This window comes from Bradysia coprophila (genome assembly GCF_014529535.1).
Source record: "Bradysia coprophila strain Holo2 chromosome IV unlocalized genomic scaffold, BU_Bcop_v1 contig_144, whole genome shotgun sequence".
Classification (NCBI taxonomy): domain Eukaryota; kingdom Metazoa; phylum Arthropoda; class Insecta; order Diptera; family Sciaridae; genus Bradysia; species Bradysia coprophila.
Window position 1 is genome coordinate 2858535 of NW_023503373.1, and position 22033 is coordinate 2880567.

At 34.5% G+C, this 22033-nt stretch overlaps 3 protein-coding genes and 1 long non-coding RNA gene across 4 annotated transcripts in view; 1 reads left to right on the forward strand and 3 right to left on the reverse strand.

Moving 5' to 3' along the window:
* Nucleotides 1-83: 83 nt before the first annotated feature.
* On the reverse strand, nucleotides 84-21622 carry LOC119071375. Its single transcript, XR_005086641.1, has 3 exons — nucleotides 21480-21622; nucleotides 12874-12876; nucleotides 84-98 (listed from the first exon to the last, which is right to left on the reverse strand). It is a non-coding gene; the product is annotated as an uncharacterized LOC119071375 (long non-coding RNA).
* On the reverse strand, nucleotides 2904-4611 carry LOC119071242 (XK-related protein 6). The gene is made up of 6 exons (XM_037176077.1): nucleotides 4207-4611; nucleotides 4047-4139; nucleotides 3917-3991; nucleotides 3730-3857; nucleotides 3517-3669; nucleotides 2904-3456 (listed from the first exon to the last, which is right to left on the reverse strand). Exons 1-6 carry the CDS (start codon nucleotides 4491-4493, stop codon nucleotides 3002-3004), a joined length of 1191 nt encoding a protein of 396 aa, XP_037031972.1. The 5' UTR covers nucleotides 4494-4611; the 3' UTR covers nucleotides 2904-3001.
* LOC119071180 (eukaryotic translation initiation factor 2-alpha kinase 1-like) lies at nucleotides 7199-10070 on the reverse strand. The gene is made up of 7 exons (XM_037175950.1): nucleotides 9726-10070; nucleotides 9366-9601; nucleotides 8975-9305; nucleotides 8321-8910; nucleotides 8069-8254; nucleotides 7862-8007; nucleotides 7199-7802 (listed from the first exon to the last, which is right to left on the reverse strand). The coding sequence occupies exons 1-7, from the start codon at nucleotides 9793-9795 to the stop codon at nucleotides 7472-7474; spliced, it is 1890 nt and encodes a 629-aa protein (XP_037031845.1). The 5' UTR covers nucleotides 9796-10070; the 3' UTR covers nucleotides 7199-7471.
* LOC119071165 (ABC transporter G family member 14) overlaps nucleotides 14109-22033 on the forward strand; it is a 72435-nt gene continuing 64510 nt past the window's right edge. The window contains exons 1-2 of the mRNA XM_037175922.1: nucleotides 14109-14734; nucleotides 19724-20227. Of these exons, the coding sequence (XP_037031817.1) occupies nucleotides 20103-20227 (125 nt within the window). The 5' untranslated portion in view covers nucleotides 14109-14734; nucleotides 19724-20102. The remainder of the gene's footprint in view (nucleotides 14735-19723; nucleotides 20228-22033) is intronic.

Below are 22033 nucleotides of genomic sequence, written 5' to 3' on the forward strand. Positions count from 1 at the left end.
ATAGGTACCAGTTCTTTTTGAAAATTTGTTTGACATGCTTTTGTTTTCCGTAGGGTCAAAAGTGGCTTATTACACAACTAGGTAAAACAAGAAATTTGCTTTAGGTTTCAAAAGCATGTAAAATCCATTACATAGCTCGGGATAAAAGTTTTATCTTGTTATATAAATAACAATTTTTTTGTTTTAACGTTCAAAATTTAATTAAATAGTCAGAAGCGGTCTTGATATGGTTTTACCACTAACAAGTATTAACAGTTTCGATTGTATCAGCTAAAAAACAGCTGAAGCAAATTTCTGCTGAAATTTCTCTGATTCTCACTGTATTTTTAATAATTTTCTTTTTTCGCAACAAGTGACGAAAAGTAGGACCATCCGTTGCCTCTTTTGCGAAAAACGTTTTATACAACCGAGGGATTAATGCTTTTTTTAGGCACACGATGTGTATTGTCACACTCGCCTGCGGATAATCTACACATCTAGTTCCTAGAAAAGGATTTATCCCTCGGTTGTATAAATAACTATTTCGCATCTGTTTTACATCGGAACATCATCACTTGGATCGAATAATAAAGTTAATTAAAGAAAGTATCGGGTGATCTTTGAATAGATTGTAACATAACGCGCACTATCCCCCAGTCCAATAACATCCACAGCGTCCATTAACTTCCCATCTAATAGCGTCCAGTTCAGTATCGTCCAGTCCAATAATATCCACTGTCCATTTTCATCCAGTCCAATTATATCCACGTCAATTTCATCCAGTCCAATAATATCCAGCCATCTCAGGGATATTTTCCTTATACAAAATGCGTGGATGTTATTGGACTCGATGAAAATGGACAGTGGATATTGTTGGACTGGATGAAATTGAACTGGATGATGTTGGACGGGATGATATTGAAATGGGAAATATTAGATTGGAAGTTAACGGACACGCAGTGGATGCTCTTGGACTGGGGGATTATTCATGGCACCACGTTAGCCTTGATAGGTAGCATGCAATCTCTGTTAGGTTGGAAGTTTTTGCCTTCTCCAATTTTATTTATTTCAGTTTTTAGGCATTTCAATGGCTGGAAACGACATGAAAGTTAAATTCAAGACTATGACCGTCGTTACCATTGCGTAGCACCCTTTCTATTCTGTTCGAGAATATGAAAGTGATTTTTAAGAATATTTCATTTAAGTACATAAGAAAAAGTCGTCCAAATTACAATAAATATAACGAGCAAAATATAATCCACGCTATTATCCATTTATTTTCAGACGTTTTCTCGAAATTTTCTTCAATATTCTAGAAATTTCTAGATATTTCTAAAACTTTCTAGAATTTTCTAAAATTTTCTAAAAATTCTAGAAATTTCTACATTTTTCTAAAAATTCTAGAAATTTCTAAAATTTTCTACAATTTGCTAAAAATTCTAAAATTTTCTACAATATTCTTAAAATTCTAGAAATTCTTTAAAATATTCTAAAAAATAGGCCCTGGTGGAGACGCAACACCAAGACCATTGCTGCGGGGGGTGATCGGTAAAAATGCAGTTTTCTGTGAAAGTTTTACCCAAACGTTTAGCACAAAACAATTATCGAAAATTAATTTCGGAAAGGCACTTTCATACGATATTGATGCATCAACTCAGATTCATTTTTTTACTTGTTTTTAGTAGGATTCTAGGATTCAAAACAGAAATTGAATTTTGAAGCGAATGGAGAAGTGCAATTGGTGCATTGCATATCAAATAAAAATGAAACGTTTCCTCGCATTTCCTTTTAAAATTACATGCTTTTTATCAGAAATATGAGGAAATTTCTGCTTGTAGGCATTCCCCGTAGGCAGAGAAATTACTTTTTCTGTTCCGAAATATATTTTCGACAATTTATTGTTTTATGCTGAGCTAAACATGTGGGATCAATGTTTTATGCCAAAATATGTTGGCTTTGTTTGAGTAAAAATAATAAATTTTTGTGGTGGTGTAACCTAATACGAGAACACACAATTGTTCACGAAAATTGGCACAAACTCCGAGTTTTCTCGTAGTCGAATACATCACCTCAAACATTTATCTTTTCCAGATAGCGTGGCGTTGATTCGTCTTAAGGTTTGATTCCTCCTAATATTTCAATAAATTGTGTGAAGCACAAATATTCGAAGCACAACTTATGATCGTCCTATTTTTATTTCGTATGCAAAGCAAAGACCTCACTTATTTTTTCGATGTCGATAACAGATTGGAATGTAGGACAAATGATTCGTTATATTGATGTTTACATTGCATCTTACAATAAGTTCAAGGATACTTATTGTATTTACTCATTTGTTTCGAATTATTTGCAACCTTCCTCATAGCTTATTTTACAGATTCTACTCACGCAGTGAATACCTTTTCCTTTTTGTAAAAAAATAAAATGGTGACAAAAGTAAATCTAGTAAGAACAAGCATCTTCATTTTAGGATTGACTGTATGCCATTTTTATCATTCGATAATATCGCGTCCGTTTCATATTAATTTTCTTGCTTCCATAGAGCACCATCAATGCTAATCCGTTGGGTGGTTTAATCAATTCTGTCGGTACATTTCTCAGTAATGAGGAAACTTTCAGTAAATGCCCGGGATTAATACCAGACAGTATTGGCGATTGCGTGCCAGTACACTTGTACAATAAACCTTGTGTAGGTTTGACTACAAGCGGAGATTTATTACCGCCGTGTAGTGGTTCTAATGGACGACGGAATTATCAATCTAACACGAGTACCAACACAAATAACATTGTCATTAATATCACTAGTGATAATCGCATTGAAGTTGAAAAACCTACAGAAAAACCGAGTACGAATTGAATTTTTACCGACTGTGTCAAGATGGATCAGTGTGATAGGCCATCATAAATGAAAAAAAAAAATTTTTTAGAAATTGTTGTCTTTGTATAATTTGCATATAAAAATAGAAATTGTGATATACTTACACTTACAATAAACTTAGCCTATTTTGCTTAGTTACTTTACTTAACTACTCTCCGACGGTACACAGTCGACATCACGTCTTACGATTATATTTGGATGGAATTTCGTATAATAAATTATCATAAATGCAATACCCAAAGCAAACGGTACGATAGCCAAAACACAAATGAAAATAAAATAAGTCTTTTCCATTGTGTCGTGGCTGGCGTAATTGTAAAAGAAATAAACGCAAGCTACGTTCTCCACAAAACAAATCGAATAGAAAATCGCGTATCGGTAACGAGTTCGACGCACTTTCGGCAAAATGTAATTGAATATGAACACCATACCCAGAACGAGCGAAAATGCGAAGCTATGGAACATTGACGTAGCACAGAACGGCGATCGATCGAACAGAAATATCCACAGTGCCATTGACATCGCATGAACGGAACAACCTATTAAGGTCCATTTGGGGAAAATACTTGCCACAGCAGCAATGGATAGAACACGAGACACTAAAAGATCGCATTGTTCGATTAAACAAATTGAAATTAATTTTATGACGTCGCTGATACCTGAGACGAGAAAATGGCACAGCCACTGCATAATTGTTCCCCACCACGAAATGTTGGCTTTATCCACTTGTGAAAATCGAATGCAACGATGATAAGAGGCAATGCACCAAGCCATGCTCAAAAAGGAGCTTAATATCGAAAGTATTTGAGGTACTGCGGAGGGAATTGGTTTAGAATTTTGAACAAAATAAAAACCCCATGATCAGTACTAACCATTCATTCGTCCTTCGCCCAAGATGATTGTTATTTGAAGAATCTTTTGCGGTGCTACCTCTAAAAAGCACTCAAATATTCTGATCAATGCGACATCGCTGTCTTCGTGTATCAGAAGCTCAAAGTACCTGCATTGGATATAAAAATGATTAGTCAAACTTCAACGAAGAACATACGGAGAAATTACTTCTTTTGGTCCTCTCGATTATTAGCTCGTTCCGCTCGTTTGCTAGCAATTGCATAGGTCAGGGACTGACAATATCTAAGAAGGTCATTGAATTAATTTCTTTGACTACACCTTCCATCATACAAATTACCTAAACAGAAACGGAAAGACGATCACAAACCACAAAATTTCGCAAAACGAAGGAGGTTTTGAACTTTGGCTGGCGTTGAAGTCTTGCAAATATCTGAAAACAATGCAAAACAATTCACATACAGTCGTCATCTAATTACACCATTCAGTCACTTGCTTACATTGTTATTTGTAGAAAAGTAGTCACCAGCATAGGCAAGACAAAACAACCGACCGTCCACGCAAAGTAGTTCATTTGATCATTTCGATAGTAATTAAATGCAACATTGATCGTAATGCCAATGGAAATAATTCTTCCAAAAACTGAAATTATTGTCCAGAAAATATCACAATAAGTTACAACAAAATCTTCCTCCGTAGGCGACGAAGACAATGAGTGCAGGAATTGGTTGACTTGAGATTTGATGAAATTCGGCTGCCCCGAATTTCGTTCGTCCCGTTCAGCCATTTCGAATTGTTAATGGAAATGTTATCGTATTATCATTGTAAATGACTGAATGAAACTAAAGAAAGTAAACTGAATGAGAAGTTGCTTTGAAGTGTTTTTGTTATTGTACAGCTGTCAGTTTTTCTACACAGGCTACAGTCTTCAGTTTGTCGCCGTACAGATGTAGCTAGTGTATATCATTAGGATTTTTAACATTTTTTGTAGAGTTAACGAACGTCTCACATGTTAATTGTAGCTCTTAAATCTTTAAAATTGCGTATCTCTTGAAATGATTTTAGTTTTTGTATGTGAGTTTTCTAATTTTTCAATTAATCAGTAAGAGAGCAAACTCTGTGAATTCGGTGAAATACGTTGATCAGTAGCATGTCAACGTCCAGATACAACATCATCAGCGCCAAGAACAACATTTGAGACATCTGCATACGGACCTGTACAATTCGAAACTGGTGCACGTCCACGAACACGTTGATCAGTAGCAGGTGCACGTCCAGATACACCATCATCACCCATTCCTTCTCAATAACATGGTGAAAAATTCGGACCCTTTCTTCTTCTTCTCCTTACTTCATTAGGTCGCGTCATTTTCTTGATATGCGTAGCTTTTCTTGCTTAGTATGTACGTACATATGACTTAATTGTGCATGCAAGATCAAGGTAAATATAGTGAGGAGGTAATGCCAAATACAACCGAATCAGATGTGCAGTGGCACGAAAGTTTGCTATAAACGCCATCTCTCCCTGTCTTTAAAATAACAAAATTGCTTAGAAACCCCGCCCATATATTTACCTTGTGCAAGATAAGAACACTCACCATGTTTCAATTTGCCAAAATTTTGTAGTAAAGAAACTTTTATGGACAATTGCATTAGTGTTTGACAAGACGACGAAGACGCCTTGCAAATCAGCCATAATCTAAACACCAATGTACATTAACATCCTAGTCAGTTGGGAGTATGATATTTCTATTGTTAAAACCGGTTTGATAATGCTTTTACGTGCTTCTGGTCGGTAAATGCAATTTTTTGAGTACATTTTTCGCATTTACCGACCAGAAGCACGTAAAGCACTGTACGTACGAGGTTCCAAATTTTCCTTCGGGTTGGGCCATAACGTTCACACTCATCAAAATAAAAATTTGGACCTTGCTTTCAATTCCTGTTATTATTTTTATTACCGGATTAACACCTGTACTTGCCGGATTCGCCCTTCAATCACTATAATTGCTTTCTATAATTCCACGACATTTTCCGTTATTAGACTGTTTGAGCAAATGACGTATAATTTATAAGTCAAAGAAGTTTTGAAATGAACAAATCATTTTGAAACGCTTAGGCGTTTTGAACTGAACAGATCATTTTGAAACACTAGCCATTTGAAATGAACCGATCATTTTGAAACATTGGCGTTTTGAAATGAACAGATCATTTTGAAACGCTAGACGTTTTGAAATGAACAGATCATTTTGAAACACTAGCCTTTTGAAATGAGCCGATCATTTTGAAACATTGGCGTTTTGAAATGAACCGATCATTTTGAAACGCTAGACGTTTTGAAATAAATAGATCGTTTGGAAATGTATAGATCATTTTGAAACGCTAGCCTTTTGAAATGAACCGATCATTTTGAAACATTGGCGTTTTGAAATGAACCGATCATTTTGAAACGCTAGACGTTTTGAAATGAACCGATCATTTTGAAGCGCTAGACGTTTTGAAATGAATAGATCATTTTGAAACGCTAGCCTTTTCAAATGAAACTATCATTTTGAAACATTGGCATTTTGAAATGAACAGATCATTTTGAAACGCTAGACGTTTTGAAATGAACAGATCATTTTAAAACACTAGCCTTTTGAAATGAACCGATCATTTTGAAACATTGACGTTTTGAAATGAACCGATCATTTTGAAACGCTAGACGTTTTGAAATGAACAGATCATTTTGAAACACTAGCCTTTTGAAATGAACCTATCATTTTGAAACATTGGCGTTTTGAAATGAACCGATCATTTTGAAACGCTAGACGTTTTGAAATGAACAGATCATTTTGAAACATTAGCCTTTTGAAATGAACCGATCATTTTGAAACATTGACGTTTTGAAATGAACCGATCATTTTGAAACGCTAGACGTTTTGAAATGAACAGATCATTTTGAAACGCTAGACGTTTTGAAATGAACAGATAACAAAAGTACTATTTAACATTGAGTGTGAGTTTTTTGAACATATTGTATTGTATTGTACTTGTTCTAAGATGGAACAGATCAACACTCTACTGTAAACTGTTATTGCGTGGGAGATTTTAAAATTAAAACGAAAAACAAATAATGTTGGCTTGCAGTCGCTGGTACTTTTTCCGATCAACATATTTAACCGCATTAACTCTAATTTACTTTCAATTACTTACACTTTTACGTATTCCCAGTCAATTCCTTGTAATTCCACCAATTTCTCGTATTCCATCAATTAAAATTATTTATCGGATACAGAAATTCCTTTGAGGATGGGTAGGCAATTGCCCGAGTCGGTTACCACTCGGAAATTACCCGAGTTCGTTACCCCTCTGAATGAATTCTGTTGGTGTGAGCTGGAAGTTGCAAGAAAATGTGAGTAAATGTTGAGATACGCGCCGTTGAAAAGTTTTATTTGGCTGGCAGGATGGCAAAGATTGTTAAATTTCTGACAGTTGATAAAGTTGATGTAATTAAAAGCTGTTCGTTAAATTTCAATCTTTATTTCGTTACAATGCTTGATTCAGATCATTGTCTTTTCGAAGATAAAATAAAATGTTCGCTACGACTTAATGTGTAGTACACGTTACAATTGATCGCGATCGTAACGCGAGTTTAAAAAAACGTTTTTTTCCGCTTATAATTGAATATCACAAAACAAATTGTACTCCTCTCATTTACATTCAATTTAAATTATTGCCACATACGACAACTTTACTGGTTGACACTGGTTGATTCGGGACCGTCTATTCCATTTTTTTTACATGGCTTTCTGCTAACAATTTTTTCAAACGTTCAATTTCTGCATCCTTCGATCGACTTTCCATTTCTTTCAATTCCATTTCATGAACCTTTCGCTGGAGCAAAGCGATTTCTTCATCTTTGCTCTGCAGTTCCGCCTTTTTCGATTGTAGTTCGTCGTTGAACTCTTTGTCAATGGATTTTTGAATTTGAAGCTTGGTTCGTAGTTCGTGTAGCTCTTGCTGGACGGTTAATGGTATATCATCGCGTATTATCTGATTGTACAGTTGGATAACTTCCCTTATGTCGGGGCGACGATGTATTGGCAGAAGAAGCCTTGAAATTTGGATTAATTACAAAAACACATTGAAGAATGAGAGGCTATCGCTACTCACTTTTTAAGCAAAGAGCTGTAGTTTGGAGGTATTTCTTCCGGCAGCTTTCCTTGTCTCACTTTCTTTATATTCTCCACGCGCTCCATATCGGTTTTGAAGTTCAGTAAAAGCTCCAATAAAATTATTCCAATGCTGTAGATGTCACTCTAAAAACAAAATGTCCGTGTCAGCATCGGTCAATTCAAATTTAAAACCTTTTGAACCTACTTTCTTATCGCATTTCCCTTGGAGTTGTTCTGGAGCCGCATAGGTGGGTGTTCCGACCACATTTTTCGAATGATCATCCTGCAATGGGCAAGCGAGTCCGAAATCCCCGAGTTGCACCGTTATCCTTCCTCCAGTCTCAACGTTTATGAATAAGTTTGATGGCTTGATATCGTGGTGGACTATGCTCTGTGGGCGAATACAGATCTCCATTGAATAAATGTGCAATTAATTTGTTGAGCAATGAGCGTATACCATTGAATGAATATAATCCAGACCATCGAGCAATTGACTAAAAATATTTCTCACTACGTCCAAGTTTTGCGGATATTCCTCAATGTAAGACTCCGAACTGCTAGATTCACTACTGTCCTGTCTACTTGCTGCTTGTGGACCATCTCCACCAGAATATCGTCTGTCCAACGTGGGGGGATTACAGAATTTGGCGGCTACGAAATTCTCATAAAATGTTTCAAAATTGTCGGATTTGTTGCGTAAGTCTAGCCACTCCCTCAACGTCATATGGCACATGGCCATTTGAATGTACAATGTGGCCCATTTAAGTTTTAAGTAGGGTTGTTGAGAGCGATCAAAATTTAAGCTACTTTGTCGTTGAAATTTAACCACAGCACCCTTCTGACTCGACGTTTTGTTGGTATCGTCGTGAATTTCACTCGAATTTTCACTACGCTCGAACTGGATGAATGACGAATCATCTGATTCGATGGTATTCCCGTTTGCAACTTCCACACTCTCGGAATAGGTGTACTCTTCGTCTTCGGTGCAATTGTCAGGATGATTGATAGTTTGTTTGGGGTCGGTTAGAAGAGGCTCTAACCAACATGCTGAAAGAAACAATGAACGAATGACTTCCAGACGGTTGCTAAGTAATGAGGGGGCGAAACCAACCTTTATATGGCACAATGTTATTGTGATTTAGAGCGGCAAGTGTTTTCACTTCAGCCAAATGGTTTAATACTCGATTGATTTCTTGCGATTTGATGGTAACTTTCTTCACGGCATAGACTATACCATCCAATTTGTGTCTTACTTTGTAAACTTTACCAAAACCACCGCCTGCCACAAATTGAAGTTCGTCGAATTCACGATAATATCGTGACCAATCATAGCCCAACGGCTGTGTTAACGGCCATACAGATTGTAAATTTGGAGGCAGGTCTTGGCCGCGAGCCACTGTAACCAGTTGATAAAGAGCTTTTTGATACTGGCTCCTCATAACCTGTACATCAATACACTCTAACAAAACAGTGTTAGAAAATGAAATTCAATGTCGTTTTACCTCGAATTCACCCATTTCGTACGTTTTGTCAATTAAATTCATTTTGTGTAACTGTCCACAAATTGTGTGATAGAGATGGGACGAACTATCTGGATCTGGTTCAAGCATAATGCAAAGTTGTTGCACCAAACTTTCAACCAGTAAACTAACAGGAGTAGACGCTTTAGCTGATATTGTTCCAATAAATTGATCGGCCAGAAGTCGCGTAGAGCCGGTGTTTTCAACATTGTCATCAACTGAAAGTCAAAAAATGTCCGACGTTACAATGAAGCGCTACAGGCAAGGACATCAAAGTACAATAAAGCTAAATTTTTTCGATGAAACTTCTAGAAACAAAACTAAAATTCGAAAACAACTCACAGCCATCAAGCGTTGTTAAAGTTTCCAAATCATCCCAATCAACATCTTTATCTTCATTATCTGAAGACATTTTTGTAAAAACAAACTTTCTAATTCACTTTCGGTTAGATTCAATTCAACGCAACGGAAAACAATTTTTAAAGATTAATAAGAAAACAAATACAAATAAAATGCCCGGTACGTTCTTATTGCCTAGTAGATGGATTTTGACATTACAATTTTTACAAAAGTCGTGACAGTTGTGCAGCTGTTTCAAGCTGTCAGTGAATCGAAGAGTATGTTTTCCTTTGTCAATTTAATCTTAGACTCGGTTTTTACTTTTGTTTCATTGGCTCAAAATTGCCAATGAAAGTAAATAGATAGGTATATGGCCAAACGTTCAAATTTGTTCTAGCCGGAGCACATACGGATTTGCATGGCGCCACCTCAAACGAACTCATTTCTAGTGCAAATTTCCACTAGAAATGAGTTCGTTTGAGGTGGTGCCATGCAAATTTCCACTAGAAATGAGTTCGTTTGAGGTGGTGCCATGCAAATCCGTATATGCTCCGACTTGTATGGACTGGCCATACCTACTTATCTACTTTCATTGAAAATTGTTCATTTCCTTAGCTTTAACCATTAGAACCATGCAGGAAAACATATCGAAAAAGAAGATACTAGAAAGGAAGGTAAGTCCAAAGGATAACAGATACTTTCGTTACGTTTAGAATGCTAGCATTTGTAGATAAATGATCTCACTTCAAAGATTGTCGTTCTGAAAAGTAAGTGGAAATCAAGGCTTTGTCTGAATTCACAGTCATCCGTTTTTATTTCATTTTGACTCAGTGTACATGACGGTCGGCATTTTATGCAACAGAGCACGTTGTTTGAAATGACAACTGTCACGTACACTGAGGCAAAACATAATTAAAACGGATGACTGAGCAAGGTTCTGAAAGAACCAGGTTTAGACAACTCTGAATTTATCACGAAGGCGGTGACACACAAATTCTGTTCAGCGGCTACGAAGTGAATATGAAAAAGGCAACGTAACAAAAATAAATTCCGAATTTTCCTAAAAAACTGAGTGCGTTTATCGATCTCGGTGTCACCCGCCTTCGTGGGTGTCTTAACCTGGTTCTTTCAGAACCTTGTGACAAAGGCCACCTTTAAGTATGGTTTCCACTCAACAAAAAGTACTCCGTGTGAGAGCAAGCTGTCAAGAAAACAAAGCAAAAATTGAAAAAAATCAATTTTGTCTCACACTGAGTGCTTTTTTGGTAAGTGGAAATCAAGCATTATATTACTGATAATATTAGACTTCATACTATCTTGTAAATTTTCATCGGAGCGGTTTATCAATTTGGAAAAACGGCACATTCGATAAAATCTCCAAACAAGTATACGTTTAAAGCTACACTAACAACTTGATTTTATCGTTAGCTGGAGTTCAATATTCATTCTGTAAACGGATGATATAGTCAGATCTGGATTCTTAGAATAATTTTCTTGTAATATCTTATATCTAACAGAGGAAGTCATTTTCGAACTATCTTGTCGGGTATAATTTCGAAAACTTATAAAATCAAACTCGTATAAAATCCATTTTCATGAAATATCGAAAAGTTTGTAGTTTTATAATTAAATTACTGTTCGTGTGGATGGAAGCCATGGAAGCAGATATTAAATTTCATTAAATTAAAATTTTAAAAAAATGAAATTTTAGGCCTTGTTTATACGTTGCGCGAATATAAAAATTCGACAGAAAATGTTTAAACAGAAATATTGACAGTACATCCATACATTTTCTGTCAAATTTTTATTTTCGCTCGACCAAGTTTCATTAAAACCGAATTTTTCACTTAAAACTTCAAACTAACTCCACTCTGATGTAGGGTTGATTTTTCCAAGGTAAATATATAGGCGGAGGTAATGCCATATATAACCAAATCAGATGTGCAGTGGCACGAAAGTTCGCTATAAACGCCATCTCCCCCTTTCTTTGAAATCACAAAATTGCTTTGAAACCTGGGAGATGCGGGAAATCAGAAACAAAACTACATTTTTTATTTACATCTTTAAAAAAAAAATTCTATTTAAAATCGCTTGATAAGATTTTAGTGTAGACAATTGAGTCGTACAACTTTACTATTGCATAGAAAAATAGGTCAGCATCCTCTTAAATTTTTTGTGTAACAGTAACTTATTAACCGTACGAAGAAACACCTTTGGATTTTTGGCTAAAACATGAAGAATCGATTTTTTTAACTGTGAAAATTCTATGTCTCCAGTTTCGTGGCTGATCACAATGTGAATGTGAGATACTCTCAGAGTTCTACAACAACCAAATACAAAGTATACAGTAGAAGGTTCCAAAAATAACCAAATAAAATTGTACCAAGTCATACAAATCGAAACACTCCGATCCGAAACATGTTTCGAAGACTCTGCAGAATTCTGTGAATCTTGGAGACAGTTATACCGTACATCAAATGCAATGGAAGCGAAGGGAAAATGAATTTTGCCTGGTTTATGGTCCTCATAGACAGAGGACCTCGGCATTGCACGATATTTGTTTCTAAATTTGGTCACCCATGTCAAAAATGGTCTAAAATATCAGTCGATACTGTCCAGAATCTGGAAATAATCTGCAATTCTGGAAAAATTGGTCACTTACATCAAACGCAATGGAGGCGAAACGAAATTTAATTTTGTCTGGTTTATGGCATACATAGACAGAGGACCTGGGCATTGCACGATATTTATTCCAAAACAGGGTCACCCATATCAAAAATAAGTCGAAATATTAGTTTGAAATCAGTCGATACCGTGCAATATTGCTTATCTACTTATCTACTTTCATTGCGTCTTACCTCCGCCTGTATATTTACATTGGATTTTTTTTATAATCCTCTTCCCAACTTATAATGCTCATAGTAAACTATTGACTGTGTTTGAGAAATTCACGCCAACAACATTTTTTGTTGTTTATGAAATTATGATGACTCGTAAGGAATAAAAAGGAATCTAAAGCAAAATTTATTGAAGAAGTGGATACCTACCTAACTTTGATTTTGTTAGTAGTTTCAATAGCTTCGTGAAAAGTGTGTAGTCTATCGAAATTTGAGGAAACTACTCGCACGATTTTATTTTATTCAAAGCGGACCCACTTAGAGTCAGGTTTGCAGAAAAAATATAAAATCAAAGAAATACGCTGAAAAGTGGGCTATTGTTTCAGTGTACCATCAATTGTAAAGTTAGTTGGAGATTCATGTACATCGAGATTTTTGAAATAACTCTAAGATCAAAAAAAAGTTCTACAGGAAGTAGAGGAATATTGGTTGCAATAGTTGACGACATTACTTATTTCTTAAAGATTTTTTAAAATCACCCAGATTTTTGAAAACCGTAATACAGACAGAAAAGTCTCATTAAATCTTAGTTCTTAAAATTTCAGCGATACATTCATTATTCACCGTCATCCTATGTATATTTAAACGTAAAGATGTTTTTATGAAAAGTTTTTCACATACAAAACTAAAATTTACCTAACATTGCACTTTTCTCCTACTTAATTTGTATCTAAATAAAATCAACATATTTGACACAACACTTCATCCCACATACCGGCAGTCGTCTGGCACCCATTTCATCGGTGCCACAATACCCCAACTTTTCGTGTGATTGCATAAAAAATTTACAACTTTCTCTTTTCCCTCCATTTCTACGAATGTAGCCGACATTCCAAGATTCCAAGATCAGCCGCAAAATACAGAGAGTGATGGTATAAAATAGGAGAAAAAAATTGTAAGAAAAAAATTCGTAATGGACTAAAGTTTTACGCTCTTTTAACAAAAAATATATCGTCACTACCAATACCAATTACCAATATCACAAAATTGCATGCTGATAGGAGTGTTCAATCGTTTCCACTGTTTCAGTTGTTAGTTCGCACGATAAATAGAAGACAATTTTCTTACTACATATTGGTCATGGTGTATCGGTCACAATAATTATATATTGTTGCCGATTTTGGTGGTTCAACGATCAGTTTTTTTTATTTTTCCTAAAAAACAAAATTTAGACAACAACCCAAAGATTTATGTTATATCTCTATTGACGCTAGGCAATTGCCTAAAATCGCTCAGAATTAATACTCCATGCTGAAGTGATACCCCTGGTACCCGTGGTGTATATATAAAAATTTTGATTATTGTTCCAAAGACTATCCAAAGAAAGATTTGGTTATAGAGAGGCATTTAATTTTTTATACCAAATAATATCCATTGTCATATATATTATACGTACGTGTGTACATATATATAAACAAACAAATAGTGGGAGAGCACAAAGTCAGAAAATTTCATTTATACTATCCGTGAAGTCATGCGCAATGCTGGTTCTTGCTCGTCATCATCGTACATAATTCAGTTCGAAACTTGGGTTCGCTGTGTTCGGTCGCGTTTCGATAAGAGCAAAATAAAATAAAATTTTTGTCTGATGGGAAAATCAACCCAATATCTGTATGTTTATACTTTTCTTAAATTTGTCGGTCGATGAAAATTTTAAATAAAATAAACCCCGTAAGTTAAACTAGTTTAATACAAAAATCGTTGTTTACTCTTTTCTAATAAAAAAATAAATAAAAGCTGTGTTCAGTTGATGTAGTGGAATATTATAGTGTTTTTTGTTTAATAAGTGTAAATTTTGAATTGTGGTGCTAAATAAGTTAAAATTAAAACAAGAAAAACATTGAAGAAAAAAAAATAATTTGAAAACTGGGCGGTGATTTATAAATAAATTCGAAAAAAAAAATTGCATTGCACGGTGCACCTCAATATATAGCAAAAAATTGCATGACATTTTTTAACACATCTGAAAAACGGCTGCTGTGTATTTACAGAAAAAAATAAGTTTTTTTTCTGTATTTTTCTGCTTAACATTATATTATGAGCTACAGATTCACGCGTTCTGTGTACACTGGATCGCATGAGAATTACAATAAAATGTTAATTACCCATTCTGAGGCAAGTTATGCTAAAAAATTAAGACACAAAATATATTTTTTATATATAGATTTTCTACATCAAAAAATACTTTAAGGTTGATCGACTGTGTGTAGTATAAAAATATATAAAAAAAAGAGTTTTGGTACGTAACCAACTAAAGTATAAATGTAAAGAAAGCCTATCTTATACACATTGATATATCATTTGAACCGATTTTGCCGTTGTGTGTACACTGACCTACCAAGAAAAATGTGTGTGACGTCGGCGAAGACAAAATTTATTTTATTTTTTTTTCTGTATAAATAAAAAAACGTACAACCGAGTGCGTGATGATTTATTGTTCGATGTAAACAGTGGTGGCGTTTTCTACATTTTCTAAAAAAATAAGAAAATTTTCTCTTGAAAATTTTGCTCGATTTGAAGAAAAAAATGCCGGCCACATTCATTTTCGTTTAACGTAAAATCCGGCAGCTGATGATCGCATTGATGATAGCTGGACGATAGCGGTGAAACAATGGGCGATCGATCACTGTTGTCTTTGTAGTAAAATTTCTCCATCAGCAGATGATCTTGCAAAAAGTTGGGCAATGCAGACGGATTATCGGAACTGAGATTTTTCATCAAATTGGGATACAGATCCCGAAAAGCGTCGGTCTGAAAAATAACGAAAAATCCATTTTCCATTAAATGTAACGTAACGCCGAATAAACCTACCTTACCTTCCATGGTCGCTTTTATCCGGCATAATAGTTTCTTTCCATTTATTTTTTTTCTGCAACAGAAGATTGCATCAACTCTCATATGCATCGGCTACACATATGTAGCGCAAAAAAAAAATCAATCGATTTTCGAAACGAAATTTTTTAAGGAAATGAACAACTAACTACTCAATACACACAGAGACTATAAAGAGTTCACTTCTCAGTTCAAATTTCAGAATTGTGTATATGGTTGCATCTATAAGTATATAACATGCGCTGCATAATGCACAAAATATATGAATATTTGAGAGAGAAGGATCATTGACCTTTTTCATTGATTAAATTCTGTGTTGCACAACAAAATAATAATAAAAAAAAATATTTATTCGTACAAAAATAGATTATTTCACAGACTCATTGGTTTTCTAGCATCGGGGAAATTTTTTTTTTTCAAATTGCATTTTATGCGTCGAAACTGAGGCTAGTCAATTTCGATAGAAAAACCGAATTTCAGTGGCTAGGATGCGCAAATTAATATTTTCTCGGGACAGTAACTGAATGGTGAAAATGTGAAATGTGTCTGAATAGGAAAACTCATTGTCAATTTGCATCATACAATGTAATATCCATTCTAAATAACGTTTTGTAATTTAAATTTTCTTTTCTTTTTTCAACACATTTAACTGATATTCTCCCATCCATTTTGACTCAGTGTATATGTGAAAATATAACTGCAAATATTTTAATTTCGCAATTTCCAAGTACATTGAAGTGAATTCGATTGTGTATACGTGCGTTGTGTATTGGAATGATTTCTGAAATAATCATCGATTTGCAATAAAATAATTTACGACGATAAGACGACAATTATAACAATTGGCCAACCGGTATGACTCGGAGATGAAAAACTTTTATGAGAAAATGTCAAGAAAAACTGAAATATTGTTTTGAACATCGGCATCGAACATTTTAAAATGGTAGACAGAACTTTTTCTCATCTAGCTTTAAACTTTCATCATACAAAAAGGAAGTTTACTTTACTTCGACTTTAGTTTTTGGAATTTTTGTTGTCGACTCAGTATTTATTTACTCAGGATCAGCGGTAGTACTTTAAAACAAGGTTCAATTCAATCAAGTGCAAGTCAATTCAAACAGTTAAATAAAAGTTAGCTACACAACGTTCAGAATGCTCACAAATTTATATGGATTCGTTACAAAGCCGGTGAGCTTTTGCACTCGAAAAGGTTTTAGATTCGGATCACTCTATATGTCTGTGCCGGTTATTTGAATAACTTCTTTCCTCCTAATCAGTACTCAAAAATCATGATTTTTGTATTTCCGGCGCTTTTTAGGAAAATTATTGTGTCTAACTTAAGTATGGTTTCCACTCAACAAAAAGAACTCCGTGAAAGACCAAGCTTTCAAATTAACAAATCGAAAATTGAAAAAATTCAGTTTTGTCTCTCACACGGAGTACTGTTTTGGTAAGTGGACATCAAGCATTAGACTGAAAGTATAGCGATTTTAATTCGTCTTCAGCTAGAGCTTCACTTCTGATTCGCTAAAAAAAACCTTTTAACATTCACCATGGAAACCATACTATTTCACACATGGTTTACAGAGTTAACGAATAAAAATAATTGTAAGGCCCTATTGGACCCTCTACAGTGTGTTAGTCCAATTAAACCGAATCAGTTGAAGGTCGATTCATTATTTTATAATGAAAACAATGAAAGAGTTGACCACTCGAGTAGAACTCTTTGGAAAAAGTACAGTTTAATCACTAACTGTGATACATAAAGTGAGTCTTTGACTATAACTGACTTATATAGATAGGTAGGTATGGAGGCTAAAAACAAATGTTTTTTAAGCGAAATTGTAAACTGTGAAATTACGTTACAGCTCTAAATTAATGAAAGATGAGACAAACAGTTATTTATCAGGTTAACTTGGCAAAGACATTTTTTTTTAATCGCGTTGCATTCAGTAAACCGGGTAAACATTCTCAGAAAAGGTTAACAGTCGTCACACATACAAAAAAAATACTTCTTAAGTCTTTTGATCGAAACATTTTACCTAAAATCTATTGAATCGATTGCTAGAATATTTTTTGTTCATCAATTTGTCATTTATCAAATAAACATTTTATTTCTCTCATTTTTTTTCTCTCTCATTTCTATCGAGTAAAAAACAACATCCGCTTAATCGGGTCACCTAAATTCTCGATCTTATGAATACCTAATTTTCAATTTATTCAAACAAAGACGATGGTTTTTTTTTGTTCTTACATCTCTTTTCTGTAATTAACATACAAATAAAACAAATTGTCTCGAAATGCTGTGTAGCCGGCAAGTGATTGGAGTCTCCATCCGAGACCGCATAGTCATCACAAACCGAATCGATCAATGTATCTTCTATATATCTAATGCTATATCACACAAGCAACATCAAATTCTATTGACCTAGTAATAAAACACACACAAAAGCAAGTTTTTTTTTCATACGAAAACGGTTAGAACTTTTTTTTTTGTATAATCATCTGTTGCTCGCGGTATATAACATTAACCGATGAATACCTTTCTGACAAATTTATATCTAAAACTACTTTATATAAAACGATTTTTTTTCGTGTTAGTTTTTGATTGTAACGAATTTTTGGCTGTTGTATAGTCAAAAACTATACAGAAAAAGAAGTTTGACTATAAAAGCATGGCATACAAGACATATATACAAAAAAAATACCTCAAGAACCATAATGGATATTATATATATTCCATTTTTGTGTTGTTGTTAACGGTTAATTCTTTCAAACACTGGCCGATATTTTTATATCATTTATTGTGCGTACTATGATTCAAATCTGTTTAAAAAAAGTGCGTAAAATAATTAATGAGTTGAAAAGAGATGCTTAAATCTTGCGTCTCACCGAACGTTGCTATGAGCGTTTTAAGCACAGTTTCGTATGCAAGTAAGTGGGTATTAGACAAGGTATTAGGACACTTGAATTTTAATGCTTCCTACATTTACTTGATAGGTTTGTGTAGACTGTTAGCTTTCATCTGTGTCTGGTCGTGGTTGTGTTGAGTCAGTAGACTTTTGTAAGTGTTTCGAAACGGACATTCTCTTTAAACTAAAAAGAAAATGTAAAGGGAACGTTTCGACATTAGAAATTCATTTGAGGTAAAGGGAAACAGTCAAGGACTCGAGTTTTTCTTGGCATTGGGCTCAAAGTTTAAAGTGGTTTTTGTCGTTCTATATCAAAAGAACTGTGAAATTATGATCAGTTTAGTTGAATGGTTTTTTAGACCTAAAATGCAACACGTTTTCTAAGGTAGAAATATTTCTTTGTAATGTGCAGGTGAAGTTTAGTGTTTCTCATATTCTCAGCAGTCGGTAGCATGCGACTTGTATGGGCTAGGCATGGAGAATACCATTCAATTTCGGTTGCGAGACGAATATTCCAACGGTTATGCATTTGTAAAACTGTTGTGTGCCATTGATTGCGTCCACTTTGGCTTCACAGTTCAAGTTTCATTTATCAAGTTCCGCGGGCTCATTTCTGACATGCGGACAAACCTCGAAAAAACCACTCGTCACATTAGCATTCAAAAATCTGCGTGTGACCTTTCGAAAGTGCTCAGTCGGAAAATGTAGAACCTTGTAATGGTTTTTTTCAACAAATTAACGTGTTACATGATGCAGGATGAGAACCGAATGCTCCTTTAGGTGGTTGTTGTTTTATTTGTTGCATACTCACATGTGTCCAAAATTTTAGTGGCCATTGACGACACACTTATTCTAAAACATAGATGAATCGAACCACTGAACGCCCTAAATGAAACTTTGCATTTCTGTTTACTAGGCATAAGAACCCGCGAACAACTGTTACAGATTATATATCTGTAGTCTACAGTCACCTGACTTCAACTTTTTCTTATCAAATTTCTTACGAATTTTCAATGAAACAAAAAGCGCATAAAGGGTGTTCACTTTGCTCACGTCTTTGCACATTATTAACTGGTCTTTAGCAACCAAATACTTTTAAGTAGCTGAAACTTTCACATTAAACAGTGAACTTTTCAGATATGAATTTATGTGTAACAATCTTCAGGCATGCAGATTATATAAAGTTAAAATTTAATCCAGTCAAATATTCCATACTTGAGAATTTAACGTTTTTTTTTATATACTTATAGAACACACATATAAAGCATAATTCAACCAAACCTTAAGACGGAAGAAATTTTTAAAATAATTTCAAGATTTTCGGTGTTGATATTAATATTTTTTTTTCTCTTTATTGTAGGTTCGAAAACTGGGTCGTGAATGAAGTAATTTTGAATTAAAAGAGAACGAAGAAAAAAGTGCGTGAGTTTACTAAAAAAAAAGTTTTTAAGCTACAAACAACTGCTATTTTATGTTCAAAGAAGATAAAAAAAATATCTTTCATCAATGTGGACCTGTTTGTGTTATTGGCAACGAGTTATTACTTATCAAGAAATAACTGACTTTTAGCTTTAATCGTTTTTTTAGTGAAAAGTTGGTGTCGAATAAACCGATTTCAAGCAACTTATTTTAAGGAAATCAGAGTAATAGAAATATTGTATTCAATAAAGTGAAGTGTTTGTGCGTTGCTACAACCGGCAAGAAAAAAAAGTTCAATTTTGAGGCTGAGCCTCTGCAATATGATCATATCCAAGGATCTTTTCCTTTTGGGCGAAACGGATTATCTGCGATTACCAAATAACGATAAACGGACCAGGGTACGAGCAGCTGTTGTTATGGGGCAAACGCCCCCCGATGAGTCACGGTAAGAACTAAAAATCAATTTATTTTATTTTATTTTTCTCCCGCATTTGTTTCGCTCTTTTGTTGATGATGAATCATTTCCGATGGAATTCCACACTGAATGTTTTGTCTTACCGCAACTGCATTTCGTGCAGAGCATTTATTCGGTGTGTAGGAAAAGCCTAGTATGAGCGAATGAAAAACCGTTGTAAAATCGCACATAAATATACATATATCATGAAATCAGCCATATGTTCAAGCACATCACCACGTCCATAGATTTTTCATTGTAGAAAAAGGTTAATGCACTTTTAATAACACCATGTTCCAAGGGCAATGCAATATATAGAAAAATCAATAGTTAAAAGACTTCAAAACAATAATTGCCTCTTCGCGTAATGGAAGTGGAAACATACGTTGAACATTTTCTTATTTTTTTATTTTTCATTTTTTTATATTTCTTCAAAGTTTTATCTTCTCGCGTTAGTTACCAATCCAATTCACAACCAACTTAGTTTATGTGTCTTTTTTATGATCATCCATTATTATTTAGTTGTTTGGTTGGATCAACATCCATTATGAAAAAAGGGGGCTCTTGTTTGTTTCGTACATCCATTGTAGCAGCGCATGTATTATATTTCGTTGGAAGTTATCATACGGAATAATTGAAGTGTAAGGGATTTTTTATATATAATAAATGTGTGCTGCAATTTTCAGTTCGTAGCTATACATCTATAAGTGTATGCATAATGTGCGTGAGATTCATTGAAGAAAAAAAAATGTCAGCGCATTCAAGCTTTTGTATGCACTCCAAGTGCAGTTTATCGATGAACAAGATGCATACAAATTGCATTTATTGATTATTTCTTCTATGAATTAATCCTTATTCATGTGGTTATGAAAAGAAACAAAAAACCTTGGAATAAAATTTCAGGGACAATTGTTTTAGAAGTTAATGCTTCGGTTATGTGCTCTGAATGAACGTTTCGTATTTATTCATAAATTTTGTTGTTGTGATTTGTTTGTTTGAGATTTTTGCATAAATTTTGGTCAGTTACGAACTGTACTTTCGTTCTGAAAATAGAGAACTTTTGTTCAGTTTCTAGAGTCTCTTGACAACAATGCTGTCAAAGCCGACAAAGACTTTTTTTTGTATAATTTACGGAAGGCCTTACCATTACTATTTCTCACCACCTTTACAGTACATTACTGTCTTAGCCGTCGCCTTCGCCTCCCGCACACCTCAGCAAAAGAATTTGCCAGCAAGACAGGACGCAAGACAGGACGATGTTTCATTGTCTTGCGGCAAGAAAATGCGAAAAACTGGTTTTTGTTTACACGGTAATGAGTGGTTTTCTGACCGCAAGACAACACATTCTAAATGTATTCGTTGGACTATAATTGATCGCAATGTTATCAGTAAAAAATCGAAAATGAGAAAACAAATTTGACAACACAGGCGAGAAAATAGTCATTTTCTCACCTCAGCTGAAACTTTGCGAGCCTCGGGAAAAAGTAGGAAATTTGACTCGGGTGACTTGTGGCTCTCGCTACGCTCTGGCCACATACAACTCCCTCGAAGTGAAATTTCCAACTTTTTTCCAAAGGTTAACAAATAACTGCTATATTTAAAAAAAAAAAATCGGCGTGACGTTCCCTGCACACTTGGAGAATGTAATTCAAATTTTATATATTCTCAATACCAACACTATTGTGTATACAAAGGAGACCAATGACCATGAATAAATATCTGAAAATACATAATGACGGAAAATAATTGTCAAAACTGTCAATATGACCTTGTCTGAAAAAACGACCATTAGTTTTA